General features: G+C 46.6%; 1 protein-coding gene across 3 annotated transcripts in view; it reads right to left on the bottom strand.

Annotated features, from left to right (window-relative positions):
* YEATS2 (YEATS domain containing 2) overlaps positions 1 to 27,922 on the bottom strand; it is a 1,498,478-nt gene that overhangs the window by 113,506 nt on the left and 1,357,050 nt on the right. For all 3 annotated transcript variants that reach the window (XM_086943990.1, XM_086943991.1, XM_086943992.1), the window contains exon 27: positions 13,573 to 13,799. In XM_086943990.1, the coding sequence (XP_086800116.1) occupies positions 13,573 to 13,799 (227 nt within the window). The remainder of the gene's footprint in view (positions 1 to 13,572; positions 13,800 to 27,922) is intronic.

Genomic DNA, 27,922 nt, shown 5'->3' with positions numbered 1-27,922 from the left:
CACTACCATCACTTTTGTAAACACCCGAGTGGCGCTGGTGAGAGCAAAGGGGAGCAGAGCAAACTGAAAATGCTCCAGGCCTACCTTGCATCAGGACTGCAGGGACAGGTATAGGAAAAGATTAATCCTGCATGTCCAAGGATCACATCAGGTCACCCGTTCAAGGGCAGACAAGATCTGGTCCAGTGTGGGTATTTTGAATGTGTCCTTCCACATATAGGCATTCAGAGCTGGCCTGAGACCACTGCTCTTCTTCAGAACAGGGAAATAGGGAGAGTAACAACCCTCTTCTCTTTCCAAGTCTGGTACCATCTGGATAGCACCCTTGGAGAGCAACACTCACACCTCTTGAAGTTGAATGGACAGATGATTGTCTGAAATTCATATTATGTGGGGGGAATATTTGTCAGGACAAAAATAAAAGGCAGGGCATAGTCATGCTAAACTAATTCCAAGATTCATCAGTTGGACATGGTGGATTACCACCCTGGGAGAAAATTATGTACTCAGCCCCCCATTAGATGGGTATGCAAATGTTGTTTAGTGGCTGTAGCTGCAGAGGAGGAAAGGAAAACTGAGGCCGCCCTTGGCCCCTGTGCTGCCTGCCACTTTCACACCTATGTCCATGAAAGGACTGGAGTGACTGCTGTACTGGTTGGGATTACTGTATCTGCCTATATGCCTGCCCTCTTGAATAGCCTCTGAACATTTTAAATTGGTGTTGAAACTGGCAGTAGTCAACAGACCCAAGGAATGTCTTGTAGCTCTACTTTCTTAAAATCGCTCCAATGTCCAGTTTGCCTTCTCATTGAAAAGGCATGACCCATCAAAAGGCACATCCACGAGGTAGGTCTATACATCACCGAAAAATCCTGTGGAACGCATCCATACGGGTCAACAAAGTACAACATTAGTACCTCCTGACAAACCTTTTTGATTCCCTATCGGGTGAAGTGGTCGAGAATGAGTTGGGATTTACTTTACTGGTGGAAGCCTACACAACCAGGCTCTCTGGAGTAGGATGTTTGGTTAGAAAATCAAGGTCACCAAGGAGCAAGTCTGCGACACCTCGCTATTGATGGGTGTGCAGGAACAGGGTTTCAGTCAAGTAGTCAGAAGAACAAGTTACGTATTTTACGTAATGCCCTTTTTGGTGGCTACTCTATCTAACTGCAGATTCCTCACCTTGTGAATACCCCCTGACATCACCACTGGGTCTGGAGATTTTTTTCAGTACTGGAATGGATGCTGCAGCTGCAGTTAAGAGATATGGTGTTTTTCGGGTATATGCAGCCTAAGTTGCAGGCGCCCACTACAAGCCAGCCTGCGAATAGGAAGAAAGACAGAGGCCGAGATCATGCAGCTGGAAGGCAGGCTACATAAAGGGTTGTGCCCAGCCTGACTGACACCGCAGGACACAATCGGGGACGAGTGGAACCTCTCTGAAGGCTGCAGAGTCAAGCTTTGAGTAACTATCAATGATAATGCTAATTTCTTTACAGATCCCAAACTAGCTATGAAGTTCTGCTGCAAGTGTACATCTAAGACTTCAGTGAAAGGTGCACCCACTTCAACTACCCTGGCGACCATAGTGACAATAACTAGTTGGTGTTCGCTGATTTGTCTGATATTTTGGACATGCTGAAATCGCTGTATCATTTCTGATACAGCCCTGGGTCTTGCAGTGCTTGGCACCAGATTGAGGCTGATCGCTCCTGTGGAGTGCGCTATACTTCCATAGTCTGGGCAGGTGCTTTTGTTTGTCATTTTGTTAGCAACTCCTCCAGATCAGAACAGTGCTACACATTGAACAACTGCACATATGATCTTTGTTTTTACTATATTAAAGCGACCGCTATGTTGCTCCCTGGAACCAACTCCATAGCCTGCAATTTTCTACCATGTAGAGCGACATGTTGTAGACCCACATTGATGTATAAGAATATTCGGGGAATTAAAAACCTGAAGAAGATGAGATAGTTCTATGTTCATCCTAGGAGACACAATGTGGATATTGCCTTGCTACAGGAAATGCAGCTAATGGAGTATACGAAGGGGAGGTTGAGGGCTGGGTGGATTGGAAAGGCCCACGTATCGAAGCATTCAGCATATGCACAGGGTGTTGCTATTGTAATTTGTATGGTGGTGCAGCAGCATACCCTATATTCGCTCAGTGATAATAATGGATGATATATTATCCTCCATGGCATTCTTATGGGTAAGATGGTCACTATTGCTTGTGTGTATGGGTTGAAGTTGATTCTCCTGACGTATTATCAACTATGTGACACAATATTTTTAGTTTGGAGCACTCAACACTTATTTTGGGGGTGGGGTGGAGACTGCAGAGTGGCACTAAAACCAGATTTGGACATGTCTCACTCCGCTTGGAGACCTCACCATGAGCAGCCCTGCAACTGCACTCTACAATGGCAGAATATGATCATATCTATATCTAGAAAGGTTGATGTGGAGCCCGGACTCCGCCAGAGATGAGAGGCCTCTGATCTCCACCTCTCCCATGTGGCCACCCCACCCCAGAAGTGGTGCATCTGTAACCACTGTAAGCTCTGGCTAGGGAAGGGAGAGGGACCTGCTGTGGACCCAATCCTGGTTTGTTAGCCACCACTGCAACTGATGTGCAGTGGCCTCTGAGATCTGGACGCAATCAAAAAGATTCCCCTTATGCTGTGCCCACTGAAACTTCAGCTCCCACTGCAGATCCCGCATATGGCACCTGGCACAGTCCACCAGCAGGAGGCCATGAGGCCCAGTAGCCTCAGGGTCATTCGGACCAAAACCCTGGATAGAGGCTGAAAGATCAGAATCATAGCCGGAATATCCCAGACTTGCAGCTCGGGAGGGTAAGCCCGAAACTGCACTGTGTCCAGAACCGCTCCGATGAACAGGAGCTTCTGAGAGGGAATCAGGTGTGACTTCGGCACGTTGATGGTGAACCCCAGCAAATGCGAGAGGTCGGCCGTTGTTTCAAGTTAAGAGACAACAGCCTGGGGTGAACCCGCCTTCAACAGTCAGTCTAGATAGAGAAGACTGAAGACTGGAACACCTGATTTGCGCCGATGAGCTGCCACCACCGCCATCACTTTTGTCAAGACCCGAGGGGCGCTGGTATGGCCTAAAGGGAGCACAGTAAACTGAAAATGCTCGTGGCCTACCATGTTAACATTTTGAAGTTCACAATCCGGAGGAAGCGGTTGACGTCGCTGAGATCCAAGATAGGACGCAGGCCCTTGTCCGCCTTGGGCACCAGAAAGTAGTGGGAATAAGAACCACAAACTACTTCTGGAGCAGGAACTCGCTCAATGATTTCTTTAGCCAAGAGAGTCATAACTTCCTGTTGGAGAAGGGCCAAATGATCCTCCTACATGCGATGGAATTGAGGTGGCATTGATGAAGGGGTAGTCTCGAAGGGGAGGGAATAGTCCCTTTGGACTATCTCCAAAACCCACCTGTCTTACGTGATGTTGAGCCAGCGGGGGAGGTGATGGCGAATCCTGCCACCCACTAGCGAATGGTGGCCCTGAAAGGTCAACTAGGAAGGCTTGGAGACGGCTGAAAGGGAACGTGCTGGTGGAATGGCCCCCAAAAGCCACAACAGTGCGTTCCACGTCCACACACGTGCAGAGGCTGGACAGCTTGCATAGGCCTCTGGCTCTGGGCGGAACGTGGCAGGGCACCCCTTCCGTAGCCACGAAAGGGGCGAAAAGCCTACTGCGCGGGGAGGACGGTGGAAGCAAGGCCCAAGGATCTGGCCTTAGCCCTGGAGTCCTTAAAGCGCTCTAGCGCATGGTCTGTCTTGTCGCCAAACAAGCGATGGCCATCAAAGGATATGTCCAAAAGTGTAGCTTGGACATCACCGAAAAAGCTAGTGGACCCCAGCCAGGTGTAGCGTCTCTGGGCTACTGACGTTGAAATCGTCCTGCCTAGCGAGTCGGCGGCATCCAGCCCACAAATATTGATGAACTTCCCTTCAGCAACTGCACAGGAGAGCGCCGACCAGGCCTTTTCCGGGCACAGCGGCAGCACCTGCACGACCGTGTCCCACACAGAATGGGAGTAACAGCCCAAGAGATATGTAGTGTTTGCCGACCGCAGCCCTAAGCTGAAGGAAGAAAACTTCTTCTTCCCAAGGTGGTGCTGTAGGGACTGCACCCCTGGAAGTTGAGGCTTGGACCACCAAGCTCTCCAGGGTGGGGTGTTGGGAGAGGAAAATGGGGTCACCCGGGGCCAGGCTGTGGCATTGGGAAATCATCCTTTTCACAGGAGCCCCTGCATTAGGCCTGGACCAAGTGTCCAAAAGGATGTCTATGAGGGCCTCATTGAAAGGCAGCAGGGGATCCGAAGAGGCCTCTGTCGGATGAAGCACCTCGGTCAGGAGGTTAGTCCTAACCGCAACTGTATATAGCTCAAGGTTTAAGGTGTCAGCCGCCCTAGGCAACACCACTGCATATGACACACCCTCCTCCATAGCCACGGTAGGCAGAGAACGCATGCCCAGGTCTGGAGAAGTGTCCAGACCACTCGCTTCACCCAATTCCTCTCTCCAGTCCGGTTCTTCCAACTGGTCTGCCAAAGGATCCACAGACCCCTCCCAGTCCTCATCACTTGTCTCTGGTAGCCACTCAGGGCGGTAGGGAACACCAGGGGAGGGCAGGGGTACAAAAGTACCTGTCGGTGCCGGTCCCAACGTTGGCCCCAGAAAGGGAGGGAGGCTTAGGTCTGACCCAACCAGCTCCGGCGGAGCCGGACGACTACCACTCGCATCTCGTGTTGCGTCGGCCGAGGAGAAAGTGAAGAGCGACAGTGCTTCTTTGCCTTCTTTTTGTGCTTTGACTTACCCCAAGACGAAGACTTCGACAAGGAGTGCTGGTGATGGCTCTGCAACGGGTCCCGAGACCTCCTACTTGACCAGGACCTCGAGCCGCACAGAGCCGAGAGCCGGGCCTCCAGAAGCTTTCGGAACCGCTCCTGCAAAGACTTCGGGTCCATGGCTCGGGAGTCAGAGCACGACTATGGGGTGTGGTCGTGCTCCAGACACCATAGGCACACAAGATGGAGGGTCCGTTACCGACATCAGCTTATTGCAAGAACCACAAGGCTTGAAGCCGGTCTGCCGCAATGACATCCCTGTGCACCAGGAGTCCTAACAAAAGTTGCAAAAAGGGAGTCGAAAAGTGACTCGAGGTACTGCTCTCTGCGGATCTGCGGTGGCTGGCTCGTAAAAAGAAAGAACTGACGTCAGAGAGCAGGGGCGGCTTTCTAAGTATATACCGCAACATCATTCTGGCAAACCCAACTCCAACGACTAACGCGGAGTCGACCAATGCAACCTACCGATGCGCAGGGGTACTGCTGAAGAAAAAATTCTCCGGATCCAGTCTAACGCCTGGGGGTTATTCTAAGGTGAGGAATCCATAACTAATTGTCTCTTTCAGATTGTTAAAACAATTAAGTTTTAGTGACAGAAGTTTGACAAGTGAACGATCGACAACTGAATAAAGAGCCAAAAAATATGAAGTCGGGAAATGGAGACTGCCAAAAAATAGGGTAAAGACAACCATAAGAAAACGTGTTGAACGTTTGCGCCTGCAACTTTTAATTGTACATTTAATGGTAGAGGTACTAATACCGTTATTGATTATATCCTATCATCACATAATTTTAGTGCATTTCTATCTAATTTTAGAACTCAATCAATCTCGAAGAGTGACCACAATACACAGGTGGGGACCACCCTCTTACTGGAATCCCACACGTGAATCCATTAACCCCATATTCAAGACTTCAGCTTGCAGAGTGGACTGCAGCTGAGATCACAACAATGACCTGAGGTTCCGTGATTCTGAACCCGTTCAATAAAGGTCGTCGTATCAAGACGATTTTGGTATCAGCGGACCGCAAATGACGAGTGCGGTATGTACGAGTGTTTTCGTCATAATCGATTGATGGATACACTGTAAATTCAGGGATTTCGTTCAAACCTTCGGGTTCCATTTTGTGTATGGCAGCCATGTTGTGGTTGCCCTCACATAGGCCGATGACTGCGGCCGAACGAGTCTTTGGGGCACGTACACCTTTAGCTGACTTCTGTGTGACCTGAGTGAACTGATTCCATTGCCCGAAGCTAACTTGTTGAGCCAGTTCCTTGTTAGGCAGCTGGTCGGATAGAGATCAAAGAGCAGGACATTGCTGAGTTTATGGTACATGCACACACCCTTCTATCTTGCTTCTCATCTGTTTCTGTTCCTTCTTTTATGGCCTATTTATGGTTTTGGTTGAGGTCCTTTTATTATGGGTTTGTCCGGCCTGTCCGAGCAAGAATGTTGGATTTTGCCTTGTCATTTATGGTGGGCTGGACAACTGAAAGTGGGCTTATCGTTATGCAATATCCTTTGAAATGTCACTGTGTGATTGGACAGTTCGTAAGTAATTGATGCTAGTCAGGAATGTGATTTTTAGCATAAAAGACGATGTCTCGCAATACGAAAATTGTACAGTCTCTAGCGAATCACCCGTGTTGTGCTTCGTAGACCTCTGTTCCTGGTTGCAGCCAATAAATTTGGTCTTTGACGTCACCGAGAAGTATCCTGTGTCTCTGTATTCTAAGACAGGTGAACCCGAAGACTTTGAGCTTGCCCCTGACGCCGCTTGGTTCTAAAACCCGGTTCTTCAGACCTCTTCCAACTAGGAGTACATGCAATTTTTGACCTACCATTCACTGAAACAAATGTTCCATGATCTCTGGCAAAGTGGCATGAAATAGCCGAACACACACAGGAAGCTTTAGGTGCCACTGACTTTAGGGGCAGCCAGACACCTAATAAAATAGTTATATAGAGCACTTCTTGAATCAGTTAAAGAAAACACTGGATCGTACCAGAGGGAAGTGGGAGGAGCTAATCAGGATAATGCCAACTGATAAAGAATGGACTCAGGTACTGATGAGCTCGAAACGAGGGTCAAGAAACTCCAACTTCAGATTGATCCAATTTAATTATGTACATATGGTATACTGGACTCTCATAGGCTGAATGTAATGCGTGGGGGTACTATTCAGTCATGCCCCAGATGCGGACAAAGAGATTGCAGAATTTGGACTTGGGAGTGCATAAACTTAAGAGGATTCTGGGAGAAAGTCCTGACTGCGATTGGGAAAACATTAGCTCGCACATTCGCAAACTTAATCAAGAATTGCCTACAGGGCCTGTTTCCTAGACCAAAAACTAGGAAAATAGGGAACAGAATTACAGATCTGGCGTTGGTCCTAGCGAAAAGATGGATTGCTCAACATTGGACAGCACGCACCACCCGCTCGATAGGGACATGGGAGAAAAACTTAAATATCTGGTCCAAGGCAGACTTGAGAGCTCTACAGAGAGATGATGCGTGGGGAATCTGTAAACCCCCTTTGCAAAGTTATGGGTAGAGCTGTTGAGAGACTGGGTGACTAGAAACACAGCTGACTCAGAGGGAGGGGAAGATATGGCGGAAGAGCTAGGAGATAAAAGCTACGGCTCAGAGGACCCAGAAAGGGTATTCAGATAATCCCAAAAGTAGAGAGACATGTCTGAACCTGGGTATCTTTGGCCAGCAGGGACCCCCAGACCTCCACCCCGACACACAATTTGGTACACTAACAGACACAATATCCTGGATCAAATAACATCCACCCCGGCAGGGAGACGTGCAGGAGATCACTTTAATTATAGAGGAGACATCTAGAGACCCACCAATAAAAGTTTAGTATAGTTTGTTATAAGTTGATAGCGCGGAGAAAAATGAAAGTGTATCTTTAGCCATAGACAAAAGTAACTCCCTTATGTTGTAGTACAGAATCTAGAAGTGAAATGTGTATTGCTTAGTATTAAATGAAACGTGGTCAAAACATAATCTTTGCTCTATAAGGATGTAATGAAGTCAAATATGTATGACCAAGCTTGTTTAGTATGCTATATTACTACTTGTACACGTAAAATATACATATGCCTTTCAAAATGCCAATAAAGATATATTTTTTTTAAAAGAGTGACCACAATACCCAGAGTGTTAATGTTAGTCTCCCGTTCAGTCTGGAGAGGTATATTAAAGTGGTAACTGTTGGCAATATTGAAATAGCTTCAAGCAATGGTCTCTTACTACACTGGACTCAAGTTGAACCCGTCAATTTCCTCTCAAGCCTGATTAAAGATCTAAGGGATGCTTTTGATAAGTGTCTAGATGATTTTTCCAACAATAGTAAAATTAAAGAAGTCTTTTGCATTTGTAGAGGGATTAAAGTTCATCTAACCAGGGCTCAATCTCACACTGTGTGTAACAGACCTGGCTGATTTGATTTTAAGTGGTCAAAGGCACATAGGTGACTCAAAGCAGCTCTTCAAAAATACCCTAGGAGTGCCATCGAGGTCAAGGCCTGCTGCTTATACAGATACAGAATACAGATTGCTGCTTAAACAGAGGGAAAAAACTGCTAAAAAGTGAAGCTTAGGAGTTACTTCTTGAAGCAAGCAAAGTTAATAACTGCTCAGCATTAATATATTTACCAATTTTTGTACCTATTCCGGATATGCAATTAATTGTACAAAATCAGTAATATTTGTATTGCATGGCGATCCTCCTGTTCTCCCCAGGGGTTGCCGGGTGATGATAGCTAAAGACAGGTTTTAGGGCTTTACATCACTAAAGATCCCAAGTTCTACTATGCTTCCAACTTGCTGCTGCCACTACAGCGACTAAGGCTCGACGTGGAGCACTGGAAGGCGCGGCTGTTGATGAAGGGTTAAAATCACGCTCTACCATCTGATCACCAAAAAGAGCACTTCTTATCTGCCTTGATAGTGAAAATTTCACATATGGCCCTACCAGAGAGAACCTGAAAATATGCTTGAAAACCCTCAATTTTGCTATGCATGATCAGCAAATTAAATCCCACAAATTCCCTGAATCCTGGGGTCATAGACCCAAGGCAAAGGCCAAAAAGACATGCCTTAGGCTAACAAAATGCACTAGGCCCACAAAAATGTTAAACATGCATTTCTGTTGCACTGAAAAAACAATGTGGTAAATTGGCGTGAAGTGAAGTACAGTAATTTTCCACAGCATCAAGACCAACGCCCCCACACACGTACACAAGACCCAGCTGGTGCAGGTTGACACATCTTGGGAGGTTGACACATCTTGGGACTTTCCACTGAAATATTATTTTGAAACATTGCTTGCACGAAGTAAAAGCCGCAACCTCTCGCAATAGCAGTACCTATCGTAAGTTCCGCTCTCACATATATTTTTAGAAATATGTACAGGACAAGATGTTCTTTGTTTATGTTCTGCCGTCAAGCATGGCCAACCAACCGTTAGGACACCTGACCGCCCCCACTGTCCTAGGACAATGCGGTCAAGCCACCTGCGTCAGAAAGTACGTCAGGACAGTGTCAGTTCTGTGATTTCAGGTATAAAAGATTCATCATCACAATTAGAAGGCAGAACTCTCCAAGCTGACTTTTTGGGCGGTTCTCCAGTCGACCGACTATCTGATTTGGAACTGCCAGAACCTACTCTACCAGGTGATGCCTTCCTGAATAAGATAGCATTTCAATCTTCTTAATTATCTTAACTTGCCAGGTGCTTTTTCATCCATAACCAATTCCTTGCATTATAGGTATCATTTTAGTATAAGATCCTCTAGGGTTCTTCTCCCTAGATAGGTGCTTAAGGCACTAGGCCTGATAGAAATGTTCTCTGTATAATCCAGCTGAAAATTCAAGTGTGCCTTTTTTAATCTTAGCCTCTGATATTTTATTCTTGCTAGAATACTTAAACCTGCGAGATGTTACTCCACAGAAGGTTTTGTGTAGACAAAGTATTTTCTTGAGCAGGATTTAATGCCTTCTTAAAGCCTCCATCCTACGCCAGATGCTATATTTTACTAGATAGTTACTCTTGTTCACTTCGCAGTATTTTAGGAACAATTAATATCTTGCATATTTTCTGGCAGAGTGAATCCAGGTCTTCTTAAAGAATGATTTTAGCAAATATGCCTTATTGATATACATGTGTGTGTAAAAATAAACATGCCACTCCAACTTGAAAAGTCGTCATTTCACATTATTGTTCCTTCTTTCTCAGTGCGTTATTGAAACGATACTCCTGATCACAGTTGAACGTGGCCACTCCCTTAAGGGGGGCTCGAAAGGGCCTCTACCCTCCCTTTCTCACTGTTATCATTATTAGGTAGAGCAGCGGACTTTAAGATTATGTCATTGCCGCGTTCCTTATACATCCTCCATAACTCACCTGACGTTGTTCCTGTGTCTTATTTTGCAACAGTGGAAAGTACACAGAAAGTGCTGCTCTGGAGAAATAGTCCACCACAAATATAATTTCCGAAGTTGGTACAAAGCTGGTATGACAGTGGAATTGGGTTGCCAAATATTTTAAAAACCTACTTGGTGGCACAATTAGCTGCCATTAATCACTGTATTTATCAACATCAGGATGATCCAGGCTGTGCTATGGATAGGTGCCTTTTGCCAGTGATTAATTACACGCGGGCACTGTATTCCAGTCCTAAGAAGCTAGGGTTGACAAGCCCTACATATCACCCAGTACAGGTGTGGCATATGGTACAGAGGAGCATGGGATGGGCAAAGACCATAACCCTAACCACTCCACAATGGGACTCTGAACACCTGGGATACCTCTAGAGATTGAAAGGGTTCGATAAATGGGACACTATAGGGATATCACGGATGGGAGATCTTTGGAAGAAAGTGGATGTAATGCCCTTTGAGACATTGCAGTGAGACCATGAACTAGAGGAAACTGAGAGGTTCAGGTATTTGTAGGTGCAGCATGCTTTGAAAGCGGTAATCCCGGAGGGAGTGACTCCTCCGGAGGTCTCGCCTCTCGAGGATAGACTCCTGGATGGATGGATGGATGGATGTCACGCAAGGTAATTTCCTGGACTTATTAAAAACTGATTAACAACCCGGCTGATCCCCTCCCACAGCTCCAGAAAAAGTGGGCGCGAGACTTGTTGAAGTTAGGGGAAGAGGAGTGGCGGGAGGCATTGGCATTGCCAAGGTAGGTAAAGATGTTGTGAAAACTGAAACTAGTGCAACTGAAAATATTGCACAGAATCTATCTTACAGGGCCCGCTTTGGTCAAGATGGGATATGAAGATGACCCTAATTGCAGAAGGCAATGTGGCCAGGAGGGTACGTTCATGCACATTAGATGGGACTGTCCATTCATCAGTGGGTACTGGAGGGCTGTTGTCGGATGCATGGGGTAAGTATTGGGAGAGCATTTGGAACCAAAGCCTAAACGGTGTTTACTAAATGTGTGGGAACCAACAAACCTGGGAAAAAGAGAGAAAACGTGGGTGGCTCTAGGGAGAGATGGTTGCTAAAAGAAATATAGTGAGGACATGGGGGGCACAAGACGTACCGACAGTGAAGGTATGGGGAAACGATATGGACCGGTGTATGTTCTGGAAGAAAACAGTCTATGTGTCCAGGGGGCCCGAAAAAGTGGACGCAAATATGAGGTAAATGGAGCGCTTATAGGGGAGATATGTAAACCGCCCAGATAGCCGGCACTAACCTCCCCAGAAGAACTGGAGGTATGAAAGGCAAGAACAGCCTAATTATGTGTGGGGACTATTTATTACAAATGACTTGCTTGCTCCATACTAATGTCAGCGGGGATTTGAATACTGCATTGATCGTGAATCTGTATTTTTTTTTGTATTCAATAAAAGGAAACAAAAAAAAAAAGAAAAAAGAAAAAGGGACAGCGGGGCAAATTCATGCTGTCCTGCGGCCTTTCACAACCCATGAGACATGTTTAAGATCATGGACATGCACATCATATGCATATATGATGTGTATGTATATCTCATGGTCACATATTGTGCGGTGTAAAGCACTTACGAGTACAAAGCACTAAAACTGAACCCACTTTATCACCAGATAATTTTTATTTTTGTTTCGATCAGATTATTTGCACTTGGTCCATCTCTGCAGCGTTCAAAAGTTTCAATGACCAAATATTGTGCAGATAAGTTTCAGACTAATTGTTATCACTGTACCCCTATAACAATAAAACCCACAAACAAAAAATAAAGAAATACCCTAATTATATTTAAATTAATTAATAATGTTATGGATCAACTGATTTTTAATTAAACAAAAATTACTTCCCACCCTTTACCCTATAAACCCCACAACCTACACCTAAAATTAATTTAAAAAATGACATATTTAATTTTCAATTAACATTAACTAATTATTAATTAAACAAACACTTCCCACCCTTTACCCCATAAACACCACAACCCACACCTAAAAACCTAAAAAAATAAATCACACAATTACCATAATTAATTAGTTAATATAAATTAATATTTAATTAAACAAATGACTTCCCACCCTTTACCCCTATAAACCCTGCACCTAAAATTAATGACACAATTTCCGTAATTAATTTTCTATAAATTAATATTAAGAACTAATTATTAATTAATAAAAAATGAATTACTTCCCACCCTTTACTCCATAAACCCCACAACTAAAAAAAATCACAATTACCATAATTATCTATTAGTGAATATAAATCATCAACTAGTTATAAATTGAACACATTACTTCACCCCCTTTATCCCATAAACCACACAACCCACACCTAAAAATAAAATCACAATTACCGTAATTATCAATTAATTAATATAAAGTAACAACTAGTTATTAATTGTACAAATTACTTCCCACCATATACCCCTATAAACTCCACAACCTGCACTTAAAATTAACACAATTTCCATCATTAATTTTCAATCAATTAATATAAATCAACAATTATGAATTCATCAAAAATAAATTACTTCCTACTCTTTACCCCTATAAACCCCACAACCCACACCTAAAAACATAACACAATTACCATAATTAAGGATCAATTAATTAATATTAATTAGCAACCAATTAATTACAAATAAATTATGTCCCACAATTAACGCTATAAAATCTGAATTAAATAAATACAAAATAATCTTTAATTTATTGTAATCAAATTACTTCCCATCCTATTACCCTATAAACCCACAACCTGCTACGGAACTAAAAAATGCAAAATGTAATTAAAATAAAATCCACAACATCTAAAAATGTAACACATATATTAAAAAACAAACAATATTTATACAAAAAAACACATATTTAAAATATAAACTAAAATACATAACTAATTAGAAAATCGATATTTTAAACATCTATATTTTTACAAACAATATTAATGACTTCTATATTTTTAAGAACCGTATTTCTTACCTTACATTCGATATTCTTTAACACGATATTCTTGCGGTTGATATTTCTGATTCACGGCATTTCAAACTCGATATTTGTGTAAATCTACATTTCCAACTCGATATTCTGTCTCCGCACCATTTATACTTGGGATTTACGGCTTAAAACGACAACTATGAAGTACTGAGCATAATGCAAAGACGTTAAACTCTTGTAGACATTACAAACTCAACATGCTACACTTTACCTTCTGAGCTGTGTTGCTGACAAAATCAATCGCCAGGGTGGGTTCTAAATAAAATTTCACGTCCTCAACCTTCTCCTTTTGCTCTTGCTTGATGTTGGCTTTCAATGGTTTCGTGACATTTACTATGTCTACTTCTTCGTCACCCTCTGGTTCCTTTTTAAGAATCTGTTGTAAATCCTCAAGTTTTCGGCATAGACTTTCAGCAGTCGAGTACGAAGATGGACATTCTAAAATAAAATAAAATAAAATAACATTTTTCCTTCCTCTAAAGCATTACAACAAAAAATGCAGAGTATAATTTTTTTCAGTTAAATATAATCTGGAACTTCACAGTAGCAGCAATTAGCTGCGTTGTCTCAACTTTGGGTAAATGTTCCTGATGTCTGTAAACATGCACGTTTGAACTTGAAAGCAAGCAGTCTTATCTATCAAGGGATGATTAACACGGCACGATAGTCTGCTGTTAATACATTGCACGTGCCAGTAAAAAGTGGCGTAACATAACGTGAGGGCCCCCTGCAGGATGTGCTGAAGGGGCCACTCACATCAGTAGGGGCCCCTTCCAGAATGGGTAAGCCTGGGCGGCCCCAGCAACGAGTAAAATGAAAGACAGGCCACAGATGTGCACAGCACAAAAGGGCAACCACCAGCGTTACTTGAAACGACAAGTGCAGGCTATGTCCCCACGTTTCTCAAAAGCATTTCAACAATGACTTGCAACATTTTAAGAACAAACACGATTGAACATTTTACAAAGTACAAAAGCAATACTTCAGAAACAGTGTTGCTATAATATACATTAATCACTTGTTACTTAGTGATGACACATTTCTAGAGTTTAGTCCGCGAACAATGCAACAAGCAATCCCCCAAAATGCGCCTTGATGGTAGGACTGTAAGTAGTAGTTGCTTAATTAATGATCTGCTGAAGTGAAGAGCTAAAAATGTCCTATGCTGGAGCGCCAACATCCAACCAGTAATGGCTTCCAAGTGTTCACTGCAATCACGCAGACTGCTCTCTATATTGCACATCCCTGGAACACGACTCTGGTGGACTTGACCAGTGTAATTACAAGCACAGACGTTTCGCACACATTCGAATACATGGCAATAAAGGACACACCCAGAACCAAATATGGAATAAGTAGTTCATTAGAGGTTCCCCTCGTTATATCAAGAGGTGACAGACAATGTTATCCTTCATAAGAGGAGTCTTAAGAACTGTCATCAATCAGGTCAGTATGTTGCCGACAGTCTTCATTATAAGACTAGTGAGGCACTGCATATAGTGCCATCCATCCTAAGAGTGAAATTAAGATTGCGAAATTCAGCTACGACGAAAGGGGCCTGATTCACAAAGGTAAACTTAGACCCGAAGTCTGACTTTACACCCGAAGTCTACGTTTAGACGTAAAGGCTCGATTCACAGAGCTAAAGTTCAATAAAAAGTTAAACTTTACTACTTTTTAGTATTCACAAAGGTAAGTTACTACGTGTAACTTTACTAGCAGTAAAGTAACTTACCTTTCTGGAAACCAGAATGTAGTCGAGTTTTAGTCTAACTTAACCATTGTAAATAAGGCCCCAAGTGGTTCTTTGTCAAACATAAAGTACATTCACTCATTCTATGTGCACAGTAATGGACACGAGAACAACAATTTCTCAAGGCAGAAACTTTCATGGATAGATTTGAAAGGCTCCTTAAAGCATAGCAAAGAGACAATTAAATGCTAAAGCACAAGTTTCTAAAATCCACAATCACTTTTTCCGAAAAATATCATGACTCCCACAGATAACTTACTTAAACCACTTCATAGGCATCACAAACAATCACAACATGTTTTCTTAACAAATCTCAATCACTAGTGTTAGATGGTACTGATGGGTGCAGACTATGGCATCTGGCAGCTCAATTGCAAATAACATGTCAACAAATATGTAAGGCATCATGTGCACCAATATCATCAGAGTTCTGTTCCATTATCCACCCAGCCCCCATACATGTATAATGTTCAAAAGGAGGAGCAAATAATAATACTGTATTCTTGCAAATGTCACTTGATCTATGTACACAGTGATTCAATACCCTCTTAGGGTCCAATCTAGTAAGCCTCTCTTCCTTTTTTTAAAATACGATAACAGTGCATTGAAATTAGAGTATAACGATATTGCACAAGATGGATTACAATAGCACTGCCACAAACTATAGCCTGATTAATATACCCAATCCATTTTTTTCCTGATATAAATTTCAGACCATAGTTAGTTAGATACATTACAACACATTGGTATCAGTTGTTGCAAAAATATTCAAGCATGGCAGCATTGCTTAAATTTATAGTCTGGTAAAATAGGCAAAATAAAACATTTCATTGGTATTTTATGAAATGTACAAAAGAACATTATGTGCAACGTGCGTTGATCAGATACGCTGTCACGCAGGCATTTGGCTACGGTAGCAGACCAGTCATTGATTTTAAGAAAAGTTACAAGTCAGTGGAAAATGCCAAATCTAAATCTTGTCAGGAAAAACCTATGTTTGTTGTTGAAAAAAACATGTTTAAGATAAGGTCGTATATACTGTCGGTTAAGCCTCATTTGGTTATTAATTACGCTAGATTTAACTAGTTCAGCGGATAGATATAACACTTTTTTACCTCCCTTCTGCTTATGTGATGTAAAGAATCAGGGTTATCAAAATATTCGGAGGCTTTTACAAAGTACAGTTTATGAGAATCAATAGGTTGTTACCATGAGCCATGTACCTCAATTAAGACCCCTAGGCAGGGCTTTAAGTGGGAAAAAAATGGGGGTGCTCTAAAAGGGGCGTGGCACATTTCTGAAAGGGGTGTGGCCTATCCGAGTAGGGGCGTGGTCTAAATCAAGATAACTAGCATTGTGTGCTTAAGAAAATCATGCAGTCGCATCCAGTCACAGAATCACCCAAAGTAGCATTTTTCCATATATCACAACTGTAAAACACCTTATTACACTACAATGGATTAGTTGGGGCAACTAATGTGTAACTAGAGATGGGGTCAGCAGAACGTACTTAGGTCTCGTCAGAGAGGTATAGCTTGGCTCCTATGACAATTGAGCATGGTACCCACAACTGGGCGTAGCCGCTGCATTTACGGGTGATGGGAATAATTCGAACACGAATTGCTGTCAAGTTTCAGACTCATGAATCCACTGAAAGCCTGTGCCATCCCTCAATCTCTGCACTAATGCACAGGATAGAAAGTGCCAACAGGCCCAGAAATCAGGTGTGAAAGAGAATCCCTCTTTCTTTAGAGAACCAAATATTCCTCTTCCTTCCCCGGCTTTTGTTGATCCCTCCCCCCTATTGCACGGTACTCCCTCACTTCTATTCCACCGCTCACTGAGGATGCGTTTCTGGCCATTCTCCCAAACGTTAAGTCGGGTTCTCCGATGGATGTTTGTCCAGCCCGCATCCTCAAATACATTTACACTGCCTGTCCTTTGCCCCCCCCTTACTTTTCTTAATAATTCCTTTACACAAGGGGTGGTGACTCCTTCCCTGAAGTCCGCCACTATAGTGCCTATCCTCAAGAAAGCGGGGGCCGATCCTTCCGCTCCAGCCAATTACGGTCCAATTTCGCTGCTGCCCTATTTGGGCAAGGTGCTGGAGCGGCATGTAACAACGGTTTTCAGCTCCTTCATTGAGGAGAATGGGGGCTTAGCACCCCGACAAGCAGGATTTCGGCCAAGACACTCCACGGAGTCCGTTGTGGTGTCGGTCCGTAACAACCTTAGGGAGGGAGCAGACCAAAACCATCATCAGGCCCTGGTGCTCCTCGATCTCTCCGCCGCCTTCGACACGGTGGACCATTCCATCTTGTTGTCCCGTGTCGGAGCGGCGGGAATCGGGGGCTCGGCCTTGGTCTGGCTCTCCTCTTTTTTAAGGGACCGCACCCAGGCGGTCCGGCTGGGAGACTTTTCGGCTGCCTCATGACTTGTCACTTGTGGTGTTCCTCAGGGTTCTTCTCTTTCTCCTCTCTTGTTTAATCTCTACATCTGTCCTTTGATTTTTGCTCTTCAGCAGCTGGAGGTCACCGTTTTTAACTATGCGGATGACCTCCAGCTTATCTTTAATCTCTCTTCCTCTTCTCATTCTATTTCTAATTTTCAGTCAGTTATGGTTTTCATCAGGGACTGGATGAACTACAACCACCTAAAGTTGAACCCGGATAAGACTGAGTTGGTCCTTACGGGTGGTTGCTCCAGTCCCTGGAATTCTTTATTTTGGCCTTCTTCTTTTGGGCCCCCTCCTTCTCCTTCTGCCTCAGTCAAGACATTAGGTGTCAAACTCAATAATCAATTCGCTCTTCACTCACAAGTTAGCCATGTTGTTTCCTCTTGCTTTCTCACTCTCCGCACTATTCGCACTGTTTCTCGCTTTTTCTCTTCTCTGGCACTCAAGCTGATTATGTCCACTCTTGTTGTCTCCCGGCTGGACTACGCAAATGCCCTGTATAATGGCATTCCAGCGTATAGCCTACGGAAACTCCAGTTGGTTCAAAACCAGGCAGCCCGACTTATTCATGGCCTTTCTCGTTCGCATCATTGCACTCCTCTTCTGAAGGCACTTCATTGGTTGCCTGTTAAAGAGAGGGCCTTGTTTAAGTTGGGTTGTATGGTTTTTCATTCACGGCAGGGCTCTGCTCCCGCCTTCATTTCTTCCATGATCAGGGAGTATATCCCCACTCGAGAGCTTCACTCTTCTTCCCAGTCCTTGTTGGTGGTCCCCCGCTTTAAGCGCAAGAAGTGGGGTGGGTCGAACTTTTCTACTCTGGCACCCACCTTTTGGAACTCTCTACCGGACCACCTAAGACTGGCAACACACTACCTTCCCTTCAGGAAAGACCTCAAAACTTTTCTTTTTAAACAGACCTTTCCCTTGTGATATGCTCTCACTTTTCCTTAGGCCTACCCGTTCTTAGGTGTGGTGGTCACTCTCCCCCATTGGTACCCTGCCCTCCATAGCGCCAAGAAACCGCTGGTGAATGCTGCGCTCAATAAATATTTTAAATTCAAATTCAAATTCAACCAGGGAATGGGAGCAGAAGAGCAATGGCGAACTGGAGCCCACCTCCTTTGCACAGCTGTTTCAAGAGACAGCATCTCCTGTCCTGGTGTTACAAGGGGAGGAAAGCTGACTGGCTGTATGACTGAGGGCATGTGCTGCACAGATAATACTGGGCATATAACAAGTAATAGATTCCTTATGAAACAAGCCGTACTGGTTTCAGCATTGAGTGGTACAACAGTGACTCGGGGGCGTGCCAGGGATCTGACTGAGGTACCCTGCGCACTGCTGCAAACACACTTGTAAGACCCACCAAACAAAGTAGGCAAGAAGCACCACTACAAAGGGGCATGGCAGGAGAGGTGCTAATGGTGACCCAAGAAATAGAGAGGGTGACAATGAGCAACTGCATGGGCTGCCAACCAGATGTGAACTGAATTATAAACTGGAAAACGAAGGCTGCTATTGGGCTAAAGTCCAGAAGTCTTAAATATGAATCTCCCCCAGTGGTGTAACAAAGGCCCCCCGCAACCCCCAATATGCGGGGCTCCCCAAGCTCCTGTGTGGTCAGAGGGGGCCCCCTCCAGGTACTTTGCAGGGGGGCCCCCTCAAGTTTTGTTACACCACTGACATGTAAGTAGCAACAGGGCGACCTATAAACAGAAGGCAGGCCCGCCGGTAGCGTGTGTGATCATAATCTCCCCCCCTGTGCAAACTCCGGTTACCGGTTACCTTAGGATGTGAAGGGGGCTCTGCGGTCCACACTGATCTCTGGTGAAGCCGCTTTTGCCGATGGGACATGCCTCGGCCTCAGGTTCAGGCAGCTCCTTTCCTTAATGGGGAGCGAGAGGGAACCCCGGTTGCTAGGGGACGCCTCGAGCCTCTCCAGACGCAACGTAACTTCGCCTGATGAACCTCCGCATTGCTGGGGGAAATCCTCATTGCTGTGACCAATCCGAGCGCGGCTTGGAAATGACGACCCCGGGCCGGTGGTGGTGGTAAATACTGGCAGAGCTTTTTCAAGGCTCCTCCTCAGAACGGCGAACCAGGCCTCGGGCACACAACACAGCTCGAGGGGCGGTGGTGGAGTCAATGCTCACACAGCGCTCGGGGGCAAAGCAGCCGCTACAAAGTTCCTCTGCGATGCGTTAATCCGCACACACAGAGCACGAGGAACTCGATCCTGTGGCAGATCACGTTTGAGGCAGAGCAGGCCTCATGACCTTACGCCCCAGCTGTGTGCCGATGAGCACACCGAGACAGATTTCACAGGGGGGCAGTTTCACAAAGGCACAGCGCAGAGACCCACACAGCAGCTGGAAGGGTGGGTGCTGGAGAACTTTTGTATCCCTGACTTCTTAGCTCTTCTTAGGCCCTTGGAGACAGGAAGGCTTCAGAGTGGCAAAGCACGTAGCACAGCTCCTCTTCAAGTTAGGGGGACACAGCACACAGCAGCAGACAGTCCCTCCCTCAGCAACCACAGCAACTGTAGGTAAACATGTCACACAGCATTCCCCATGTTATCCTATGGGCAAGATAGCCTTTCAATAGTGAAAGACGAAATTGGCAGTATTTCAGTATCCAGACATATTACCCACACTAGTAACATCAAACAAAAACCGGGATGTCTGCTCACCCTACCTTTGAAGCCCAAAAATAGAGCCCCCTTTCGAGGCCCCTCAAAGAAAATGGGGGGGCTCAGCCCCCCACAGACCCCCCCCCCCCCACCCCCAACTTAAAGCCCTGCCCCTAGGTAGGAAAAGGTGCAGTGAAACTTAATTTAAAATTAGCAATTTAAGTTTTGCACAAATGTACCCTCTAACCCAAATCTTGTGTACCACCGATAAAGCAGGTGAGTAGCTGCTTCATACCCAGGGGAATGCGAGACATGAGCACTACGTCATTGGCATAGAGAAGGGCTGGGATCAGGTGATGCATGATCTGAGGGAGGTCCCCACACCATTCAGTCAAAACTGAATCTAAGCTGTTAATGTAAAGAGTAAATAAGAATGGAGCGAGAACGCAGCCCTGCCTAGCCCCTCTCTCCATGCCGAATTCGCTGGTGCATTCATCCCTAAGCCCATACCGTACCTTAGCCTTGCTCCCCATGTACGTCTTCCTGAGGAAAGAAATTATCAGCCAGTCGACTCATAGCTCGGATAATTCCTTCCACAATTTGTCATGTGCCACACAGTGAAAAGAACTCCATAGTTCAACAAATGCCTAAAAACAGCTGGCCCTTTTTAATTTAAATGTACTTCCCAATTATCAGGGTAAAGGCCCTGTTCTATCATCGCCAAACACCCTACAGGAGCTATATTGTAGATTGGACAGAATATAATTTTTTTCTACCTGTTCTTCGAGCCTACCCTGTAATATTCTACCTGTGACTTTCCTGAAAGACTCAAATAGGGAACTGGGTCAGTAACATGCTAGTTTTGAGCAGTCCCCTTCCTATAAATGGGAATTATCAGAGTCCAACCATGAGTTCAAAATGCCCGATCTACAGCCGGTCCCTTGCACCTTAGTCATTTTTGGTCTCCAAAGCACTATATTAACCATAAAAAGGTAAATTGGGTTACCACCTGGTCTCTACACTTTCCCGCCCCCGTTAGTAATGGCCATGTTGACCTTCTCAAAGGAAAAAGAAACGCAACTACAGTGCCCTGGTAATTCCTCAACAATAACCTAGTCCATCCTCAATGATGTCGATCCAGGGACAGAATAGATCTTTAAAAATTAGCCACCCAGGGGAGGAGCCGAGCCAACGTCCAAAATGGCCGCTTGAAGATCGGCTCCGGCTGACCTTGCTCGCCCGACTCGCCATCCTGACTCCTATCCTGCCCCCCGAACCGTCCTCCGAGTAGGGGAGCTGAAGCGGTCCCGTGGGTGTGGCCCTGGACTTTTTTGGTGCCCCGGCGACCGCGCTGCGCCACCCGTAAGATTGCGGCCTGCAGCTGCTGGAAGCCGGGGACTCGAGTGCCTGCGACCCCCAGCCGCAACACAACATCGGCCGCTGTTTCTGACTCGGGTCAGCCCGGCCGGAGGTTGCGGGGGTCACTGGCAGCACTTGCAGCAGGTGCCTCTTTGGATGCCCTGGCACCCCTGCGGGGGGCGTGTGGAGGTGCCCCAAAGTGGCTTGGTGCCCGTTTTTGCGCCTGAGGAGCCGGATCACCGGTTGCGGTTGGCCTGCTTCTGTGCTGCTGGGGCTGGGGCAAGGTGCCTGGCAGTACTCCTGTTCAAAGGGGCCATCCTGGAGGCTCTTGCCGACACCCGCACACTGCGGCCTGGCTGAATTTACCTCTGGAGGTGGGACAGGGTGAGACCTGTCGCCACCGGTCTGCTTTACATCCCTGGAAGTGTGCCTTATCGCTAAGGAGGTGCTCCCCCATGTTCTGAAGGGGCTCTGGATGACCACGCTGGGCCCTTGTGGATGAGTTGGGAAATGGCCTGTGTGTAGCTTCCTGTTTTTGAATGCCCGGGGCCCCTGGCGGGCTCTCTCCATTCTGGGTGCCGGCTGGTGGGGCCACGGGGTGGTCTGTTACCTCCGTCCTACAGTGGTGGCCGGCTGGTGGATTTGAAGAGGGTGGGCACTGTATGGACTTGTATCAACATCTACCCTGCCTCTTACAGTTGACGTGCTACGCAGATTGGGTCACTGGATCGCTTTCGCTCCGTGTGGGTGGGCGGAGGAGAGGCTGTGTCGCCCTGCTGGGATCCGCAAGCCGGTGGGCACGCCACAGTGTTGACACAGGGAGCGCGACAGCGGACGCATCGTGAGGGGGCAAGATGGCAAAGAAGACAGAGTTGGAGAAATCATTGGCCAAAACCACCAGGGGAGCCAGGCAAGTCCAGTCCAATAAGTTGGACAGGTACACTCTACCTAAGAGGTCTCCGATCGTCTCGAAGAAGGGCCCGGGTGGAGGCTCCGAAGATCAAGGATCTCATGGCGGCCATCACAGGGGTCCGGACATCCCTGGGCCAAAAAATGGAGACTCTCAACAGCAAGCTGGACACTGTCTCGATAGAAATGGGGCTGATTAGGGCGGACCTTTCGAAGGCGAACGAGAAAGTCAAGTCGCTGGAGGTTAAAACAACAAGCCTTATTGACAATGTGAACCAGCTGCAGCAGGAGGTGCGTGATCTTAAGTCCTCCAGGGAGTCTATTGACCGATGGCTTGATGAATACAAAGGGCGGGCCCGGCGCAACAATGTCCGCATCCTGGGAGTGCATGAGAAGGCGGAGAGGCAGACTGCGGATCTGTCTGTAGAAAACCTCATCCTCAACCATCTTAAACCTAAGGGCCTCAGTACGTTTTTCACGGTGGAACGCGCCCACAGGGTTCCGGGTGGTAGGCCTCGAGTTGGGATGAACCCAAGACCAATCATTGCTGGAGTCCTTAATTTTCGAGACCGGGATGCTATCTTGCAGGCGGCTCGAGCTGCGGAACCCCTGTTCTTTCCGGACTTTACCCAGGCGGTGCAGAAGCAAAGGCAGAGGTTCTTGGCGATCAAAAAGAAACTGAGGGACAAAGGTATGAGGTACGCTATGATGTTTCCGGCCCGCCTTCTAGTGAAACTTGACGGGAAAGCCTGTTTTTTTGATAATTCTGATGTGGCTGCGGACTGGTTGGAGGGTGTTCAGCGGCCGGACCAGGAGTCCCGTGACCAAGGGGAAGCCGATGAACAATGACTTTGTTTATTATGAGGTCAGCAGTGGGCGGTGAACAGTTGTGTGGGGGACGGCTTAACGGGGGCAAACGATAGGGTTTCCTGCAGATAGATGTTCATAATGTTTCTTGAGGCGCTTATTGTGCGGGAATATCCACAGAGTTGGGGGAGAGGGGGGGGGGGTGGTTGGCCTGCTCAAAGGTCCTCCTCTGCTTTCTACTTTTAGATTTTTGTAGATTAGTTGGGGGCGACAGGCACACTGCTAGTTGGGGATGAGCGCAAGCTGTATGCAGGGAAGGGGGATGGAGGTATATGTTTGGGGTATGTTTCGTTTTTATTGTATGTTGTTTTATTTTACATTGGGTGTCTTCAGCCGATCCTGTAAAGTTATGGTATTGTAATGTCTTCCGATAGAAGGGTGGCTGGGATCTCCGCACTTAGTTGGAATGTGAATGGGCTGGGGAACAAGATCAAGAGCGGTATGGTTGGCCAGTTGATCCGGAGGCACTCCCCGGACGTGGTGCTATTGCAGGAGACTCATCTCATGGGAAAGCGATGCATGGCACTACACAAAGGGGGATACAAACTGGTCGCTCATGCTGGTTTTACTACTGGGTCGAGAGGGGTGGGGATCCTGGTCAAGAACTTCTTTCCACTGGCCGTCCAGGCCACGTGGGCCGATAATAGGAGTAGATATGTTGGGAATTCGGGGTTATGGGAGGGGAAAACTGTCACCTTCTTGTCCGTCTATGTCCCACCGGCCCTTCAGACTGATAGTTTTCGTGACTTGTGTACGATCTTTCTAACGTTGCCTGTTGGAGTGCTGATTGTTGGTGGTGACTTTAATGCAGTTATGAATGGTGAGACAGATAGGCACCCGGCTCAGGCTTTGTTGCCGTCCCGGAGGTGGCTGACTGACTTTACGGAGACTACTGGCCTGATTGATGGGTGGAGGCTAAAAAACCCCAGTGAACTTCAATATACACACGCTTCGGCGGCAAACAGTTCCCTTTCAAGGATAGATTATGTATTGGTGGCGGCAGCGCAGGCAGTCTGGATCCGGGATGTGCGACACTTGGCTAGGGCGGTCTCTGATCACTCGCTGGTCTGGATTGGTTTGGACCTCGGCGGGCGTGACGTGGCTAGGGTTGCCCTCATCAGCGCTTGGCTGTTACGGGACCCCGATACTAAGAAGGAAATTGTGCGGGTCGCCGACAGTTATTTTCAGGACAATGTGGGTACGGTGGACTCAAAGTGTTCCCTGTGGGAAACTTACAAAACTGTCATCAGAGGGGAATTGCTGTCGATTATTTCGGGGAAGAAGTGGGGGGGGGGGCCGTGCTGAGGTTGACAGGGTGGAAGCAGACTTACTGGCACAAGAACGGGAGGTGTCGCTTGACGCCTCCTCAGAGGGAATGCACCGCCTCCGCCTTCTCAGGGATGAGTATAGGAGTCTGGCTCGGGATAGGGCGAAGACTCAGCTTGCAGATACCCAGAGCAGGGTGTACGAACATGGTGTAAAGGCTGGGAAGTTAATAGCAAGGCTGGAAAAAGGGGAATGGGCGTCATAATTGGTACCTGTATTGCAGACCGTCGGCTCGGATAAAATAACAGATCCGCAGCAGATTGCGGACTAATTCGCTGGCTACTACACTGCGGTGTATGCGGTCGAAAGCAGGTACACTGAGTCTGAAAATGCAGAGATGATTCGTGATATTCCAATGCCCACCCTCTCCGATGCGAACAGGGACTACCTAGACTCCCCATTCACGAATGACGAACTGGCGCAGGCCATCAGAGGGGTTCACTCCGGGAAGGCTTCTGGCCCTAATGGGCTTCCCATAGAGCTCTATAAAGTGAATGCAAACAAATTGGTTCCCTTCGTCAGGGATATGTTCATCGAGAACAGGGAGATGGGCCGGCTTCCGTACGATCAGCGAGTCGCAAATATTGTAATTCTGCACAAGGAGAGCAAACCGAAGACGGAATGTTCTTCATACCGGCCGATATCTCTCCTGAATGCCGAACCGAAGGTTTTAGCAAAATTGCTCGCGACTTGACCGGTTAAGGTCATTACGACACTGATCCATACGACACTGATCCATCCGGATCAGTCCAGCTTTATGCCGCGCCGCAATACTGCCCTTAACTTGCGCCGGTTGCACGGGGTCCTGGGTGGCGCATCAAAAATACACAAGCCGACAGTTCTATTATCCCTGGATGCCACTATGGCTTTTGATAAAGTCGAGTGGCCTTATCTTTTTGCCGTCTTGAGTAAATTGGGCATTGGTCCGGAGTTTGCTACTTGGGTCCGCCTTTTATATTCCGATCCCCTGGCTAGAGTTGTAGTAAACAATCATAGATCTGCTGACTTTCCCTTGGGGAGGGGCACCAGACAGGGATGTCCTCTCTTCCCGTTGTTATTTGCCTTGGCGCTTGAGCCGCTTGCGGCGTGGGTCCGCTGGGCCAGGTCGATCAGGGGGCTTAGGTGGACGTCTGAGTGGGAGGACAAGATATCACTTTACGCGGATGATATTCTATTATACTTGTCCCCCCCCCCCCCGAGCTTCTCTGATTGCGTTTCCTGACGTCTTGGCGATATTTGGGAGATATTCTGGCTTTGCCATTAATTGGGCGAAGTCTGTTCTCTTTGTTTTAAGCTGTGATCCCCCCGATGTCCCCCGGGGCTGCCCGGTCAGATTGGAGTTGGAGGGGTTTCGGTATCTTGGCATTTTCGTATTATTAGATCCCCAGAGTAGGTATAACAATAACTTATTGCCACCACTGGCTAGATTCCGGAGGGACGTGGTGCGATGGAAGTCGCTGCCGCTCTCCCTGCTGGGACGTGCCGCCTGTTCAAAATGATGGCTCCTCCCCGCTTCTTATATGCACTCCAAAACTCTATGGAACCGGTTCCCCCGTCTTACTTTAAGGAGATCGAGTCTCTCCAGAGGCAGCTCCTCTGGGATGGTAGGCCGCAAATTGCTTTTTCTAAGCTAACACTGTCGTGGTACGACGGGGGGGATTGGCCTGCCCAATATCCGGAAGTATTACTGGGCGTCTCAGCTGGCGGCAATCAATCATGCCATTTACGGATCACCGCTTGACCCCGGATATGCTATGGATTACTCTAGTTTTTAAGTAAACAAGGGGGACCCAAAAGGTGACTATGGACCATGGGTATCAGTTAAGTTAAGGAAAACACAGGTCCTAAGCTTAAGCAAAATCATACAATGATATTATATAGACCACAATAGGCTGCTATATATTCTTTCCTTGTCCAGCCGGACTGGGAATTTATTAATCAGATCAAGTGTTGAGAGTTCAGATACATTTGGCAACAAAACATTTCATTGCAGTAAGGCACAGTCCTGTACCGTACTGAAAAGGTAAGTGAAAAATAAAAAGAAGGGTAGTAGAAAGGAAAGGTACTTCAGGCAAAGGAAGTGAGCAAACAGGGCACTGTTTAGAATCGATGTTATCAGTGTTTCCCGAAGTAGCACATACAGACATTAATGTACAATGGTTAAACGTATGTCTACTCGAAGGAGTCGACGTTTCGATTCCGTGCTCGAGTTACAAAGGGATCATCTTCAGGACTTAACAATTTAATTGCCTGGTTTAAATAATATGTACGCCTGTTGGGGAGGAAAACAGGGAAAAAAACAGAAAATAATAGAGTTTAAGTTGGTTCCAGAAAAATTGAGAGAAGTCAGCTGAGCCGCGTTTCTTAACTGTATTCATAATTTTCGGAATCGCAGTGAAGAGGTGTTGCCAAGTGGCGTGGTAATTGGATTAAAACATCGGTCCTGGGTGCATTGAGGTAGGGATAAGTTGGTGACTAGCTGGGTCCTCCGTGATTGTGGCGAGGAAGCCAGTGTGAACATGTGCTGGCTACGGCGAACAAGTTACTTACCTTCGGTAACGATATATCTGTAAGAAACAGTAGTTAGTATTAGATTCCGTACCTTAGAATATCCCCAGGCGTCAGTCTGGATCCGGAAACTTTTGCGTAGCAGTACCCCTGCGCGTCGGTAGGCGTCGTCTGCAGGCGTCTCCTCCGGCTCCGCGTCCGTCGTTGGCGTCGTGTGCCGTGATGACGTAGCTGGAGTATATAGACGCCGCCTCCGCGCGCTGACGTCAGTTCTTTGTACACAGCTTTTCCGCGCCAGAACACGCAGAGCCATGTAAGAACCAACACTGGTGCCATTTGAAACTAGGGCCCTGAAAGGGATGTCCTTAACCCTATGTATCTGTTCCCAGAACGGGGAGGATGGGTGGGGCGGTAAGGAATCTAATACGAACTACTGTTTCTTACAGATATATCGTTACCGAAGGTAAGTAACTTGCTCATCTGAAAGAAACAGGTTAGTATTAGATTCCTTACCTTAGAATAGATACCCCAGCAATACCAACCCCGGTGGTGGGTCTGCGAACCAATACAAACTTACACCAGAAAGTCCTGGAGGACAGAACAGCCAAAGAAGCCATCCCTCCGGACTTGACTGTCCAGGCAGTAGTGCCTCGCAAAGGTGTGCAGCGAGGCCCACGTAGCCGCCTGCAAAGGTCCTGCAAGGGGACTCCCCGGCCCAGGGCAGTAGTAGCCGCCGTGGACCGAGTGGAATGGGC

This window comes from Lissotriton vulgaris, chromosome 11, assembly GCF_964263255.1.
Source record: "Lissotriton vulgaris chromosome 11, aLisVul1.2, whole genome shotgun sequence".
Taxonomy (NCBI): domain Eukaryota; kingdom Metazoa; phylum Chordata; class Amphibia; order Caudata; family Salamandridae; genus Lissotriton; species Lissotriton vulgaris.
The sequence above is the reverse complement of the archived record's forward strand: the minus strand, read 5'-3'. Positions and strand labels throughout refer to the sequence as shown.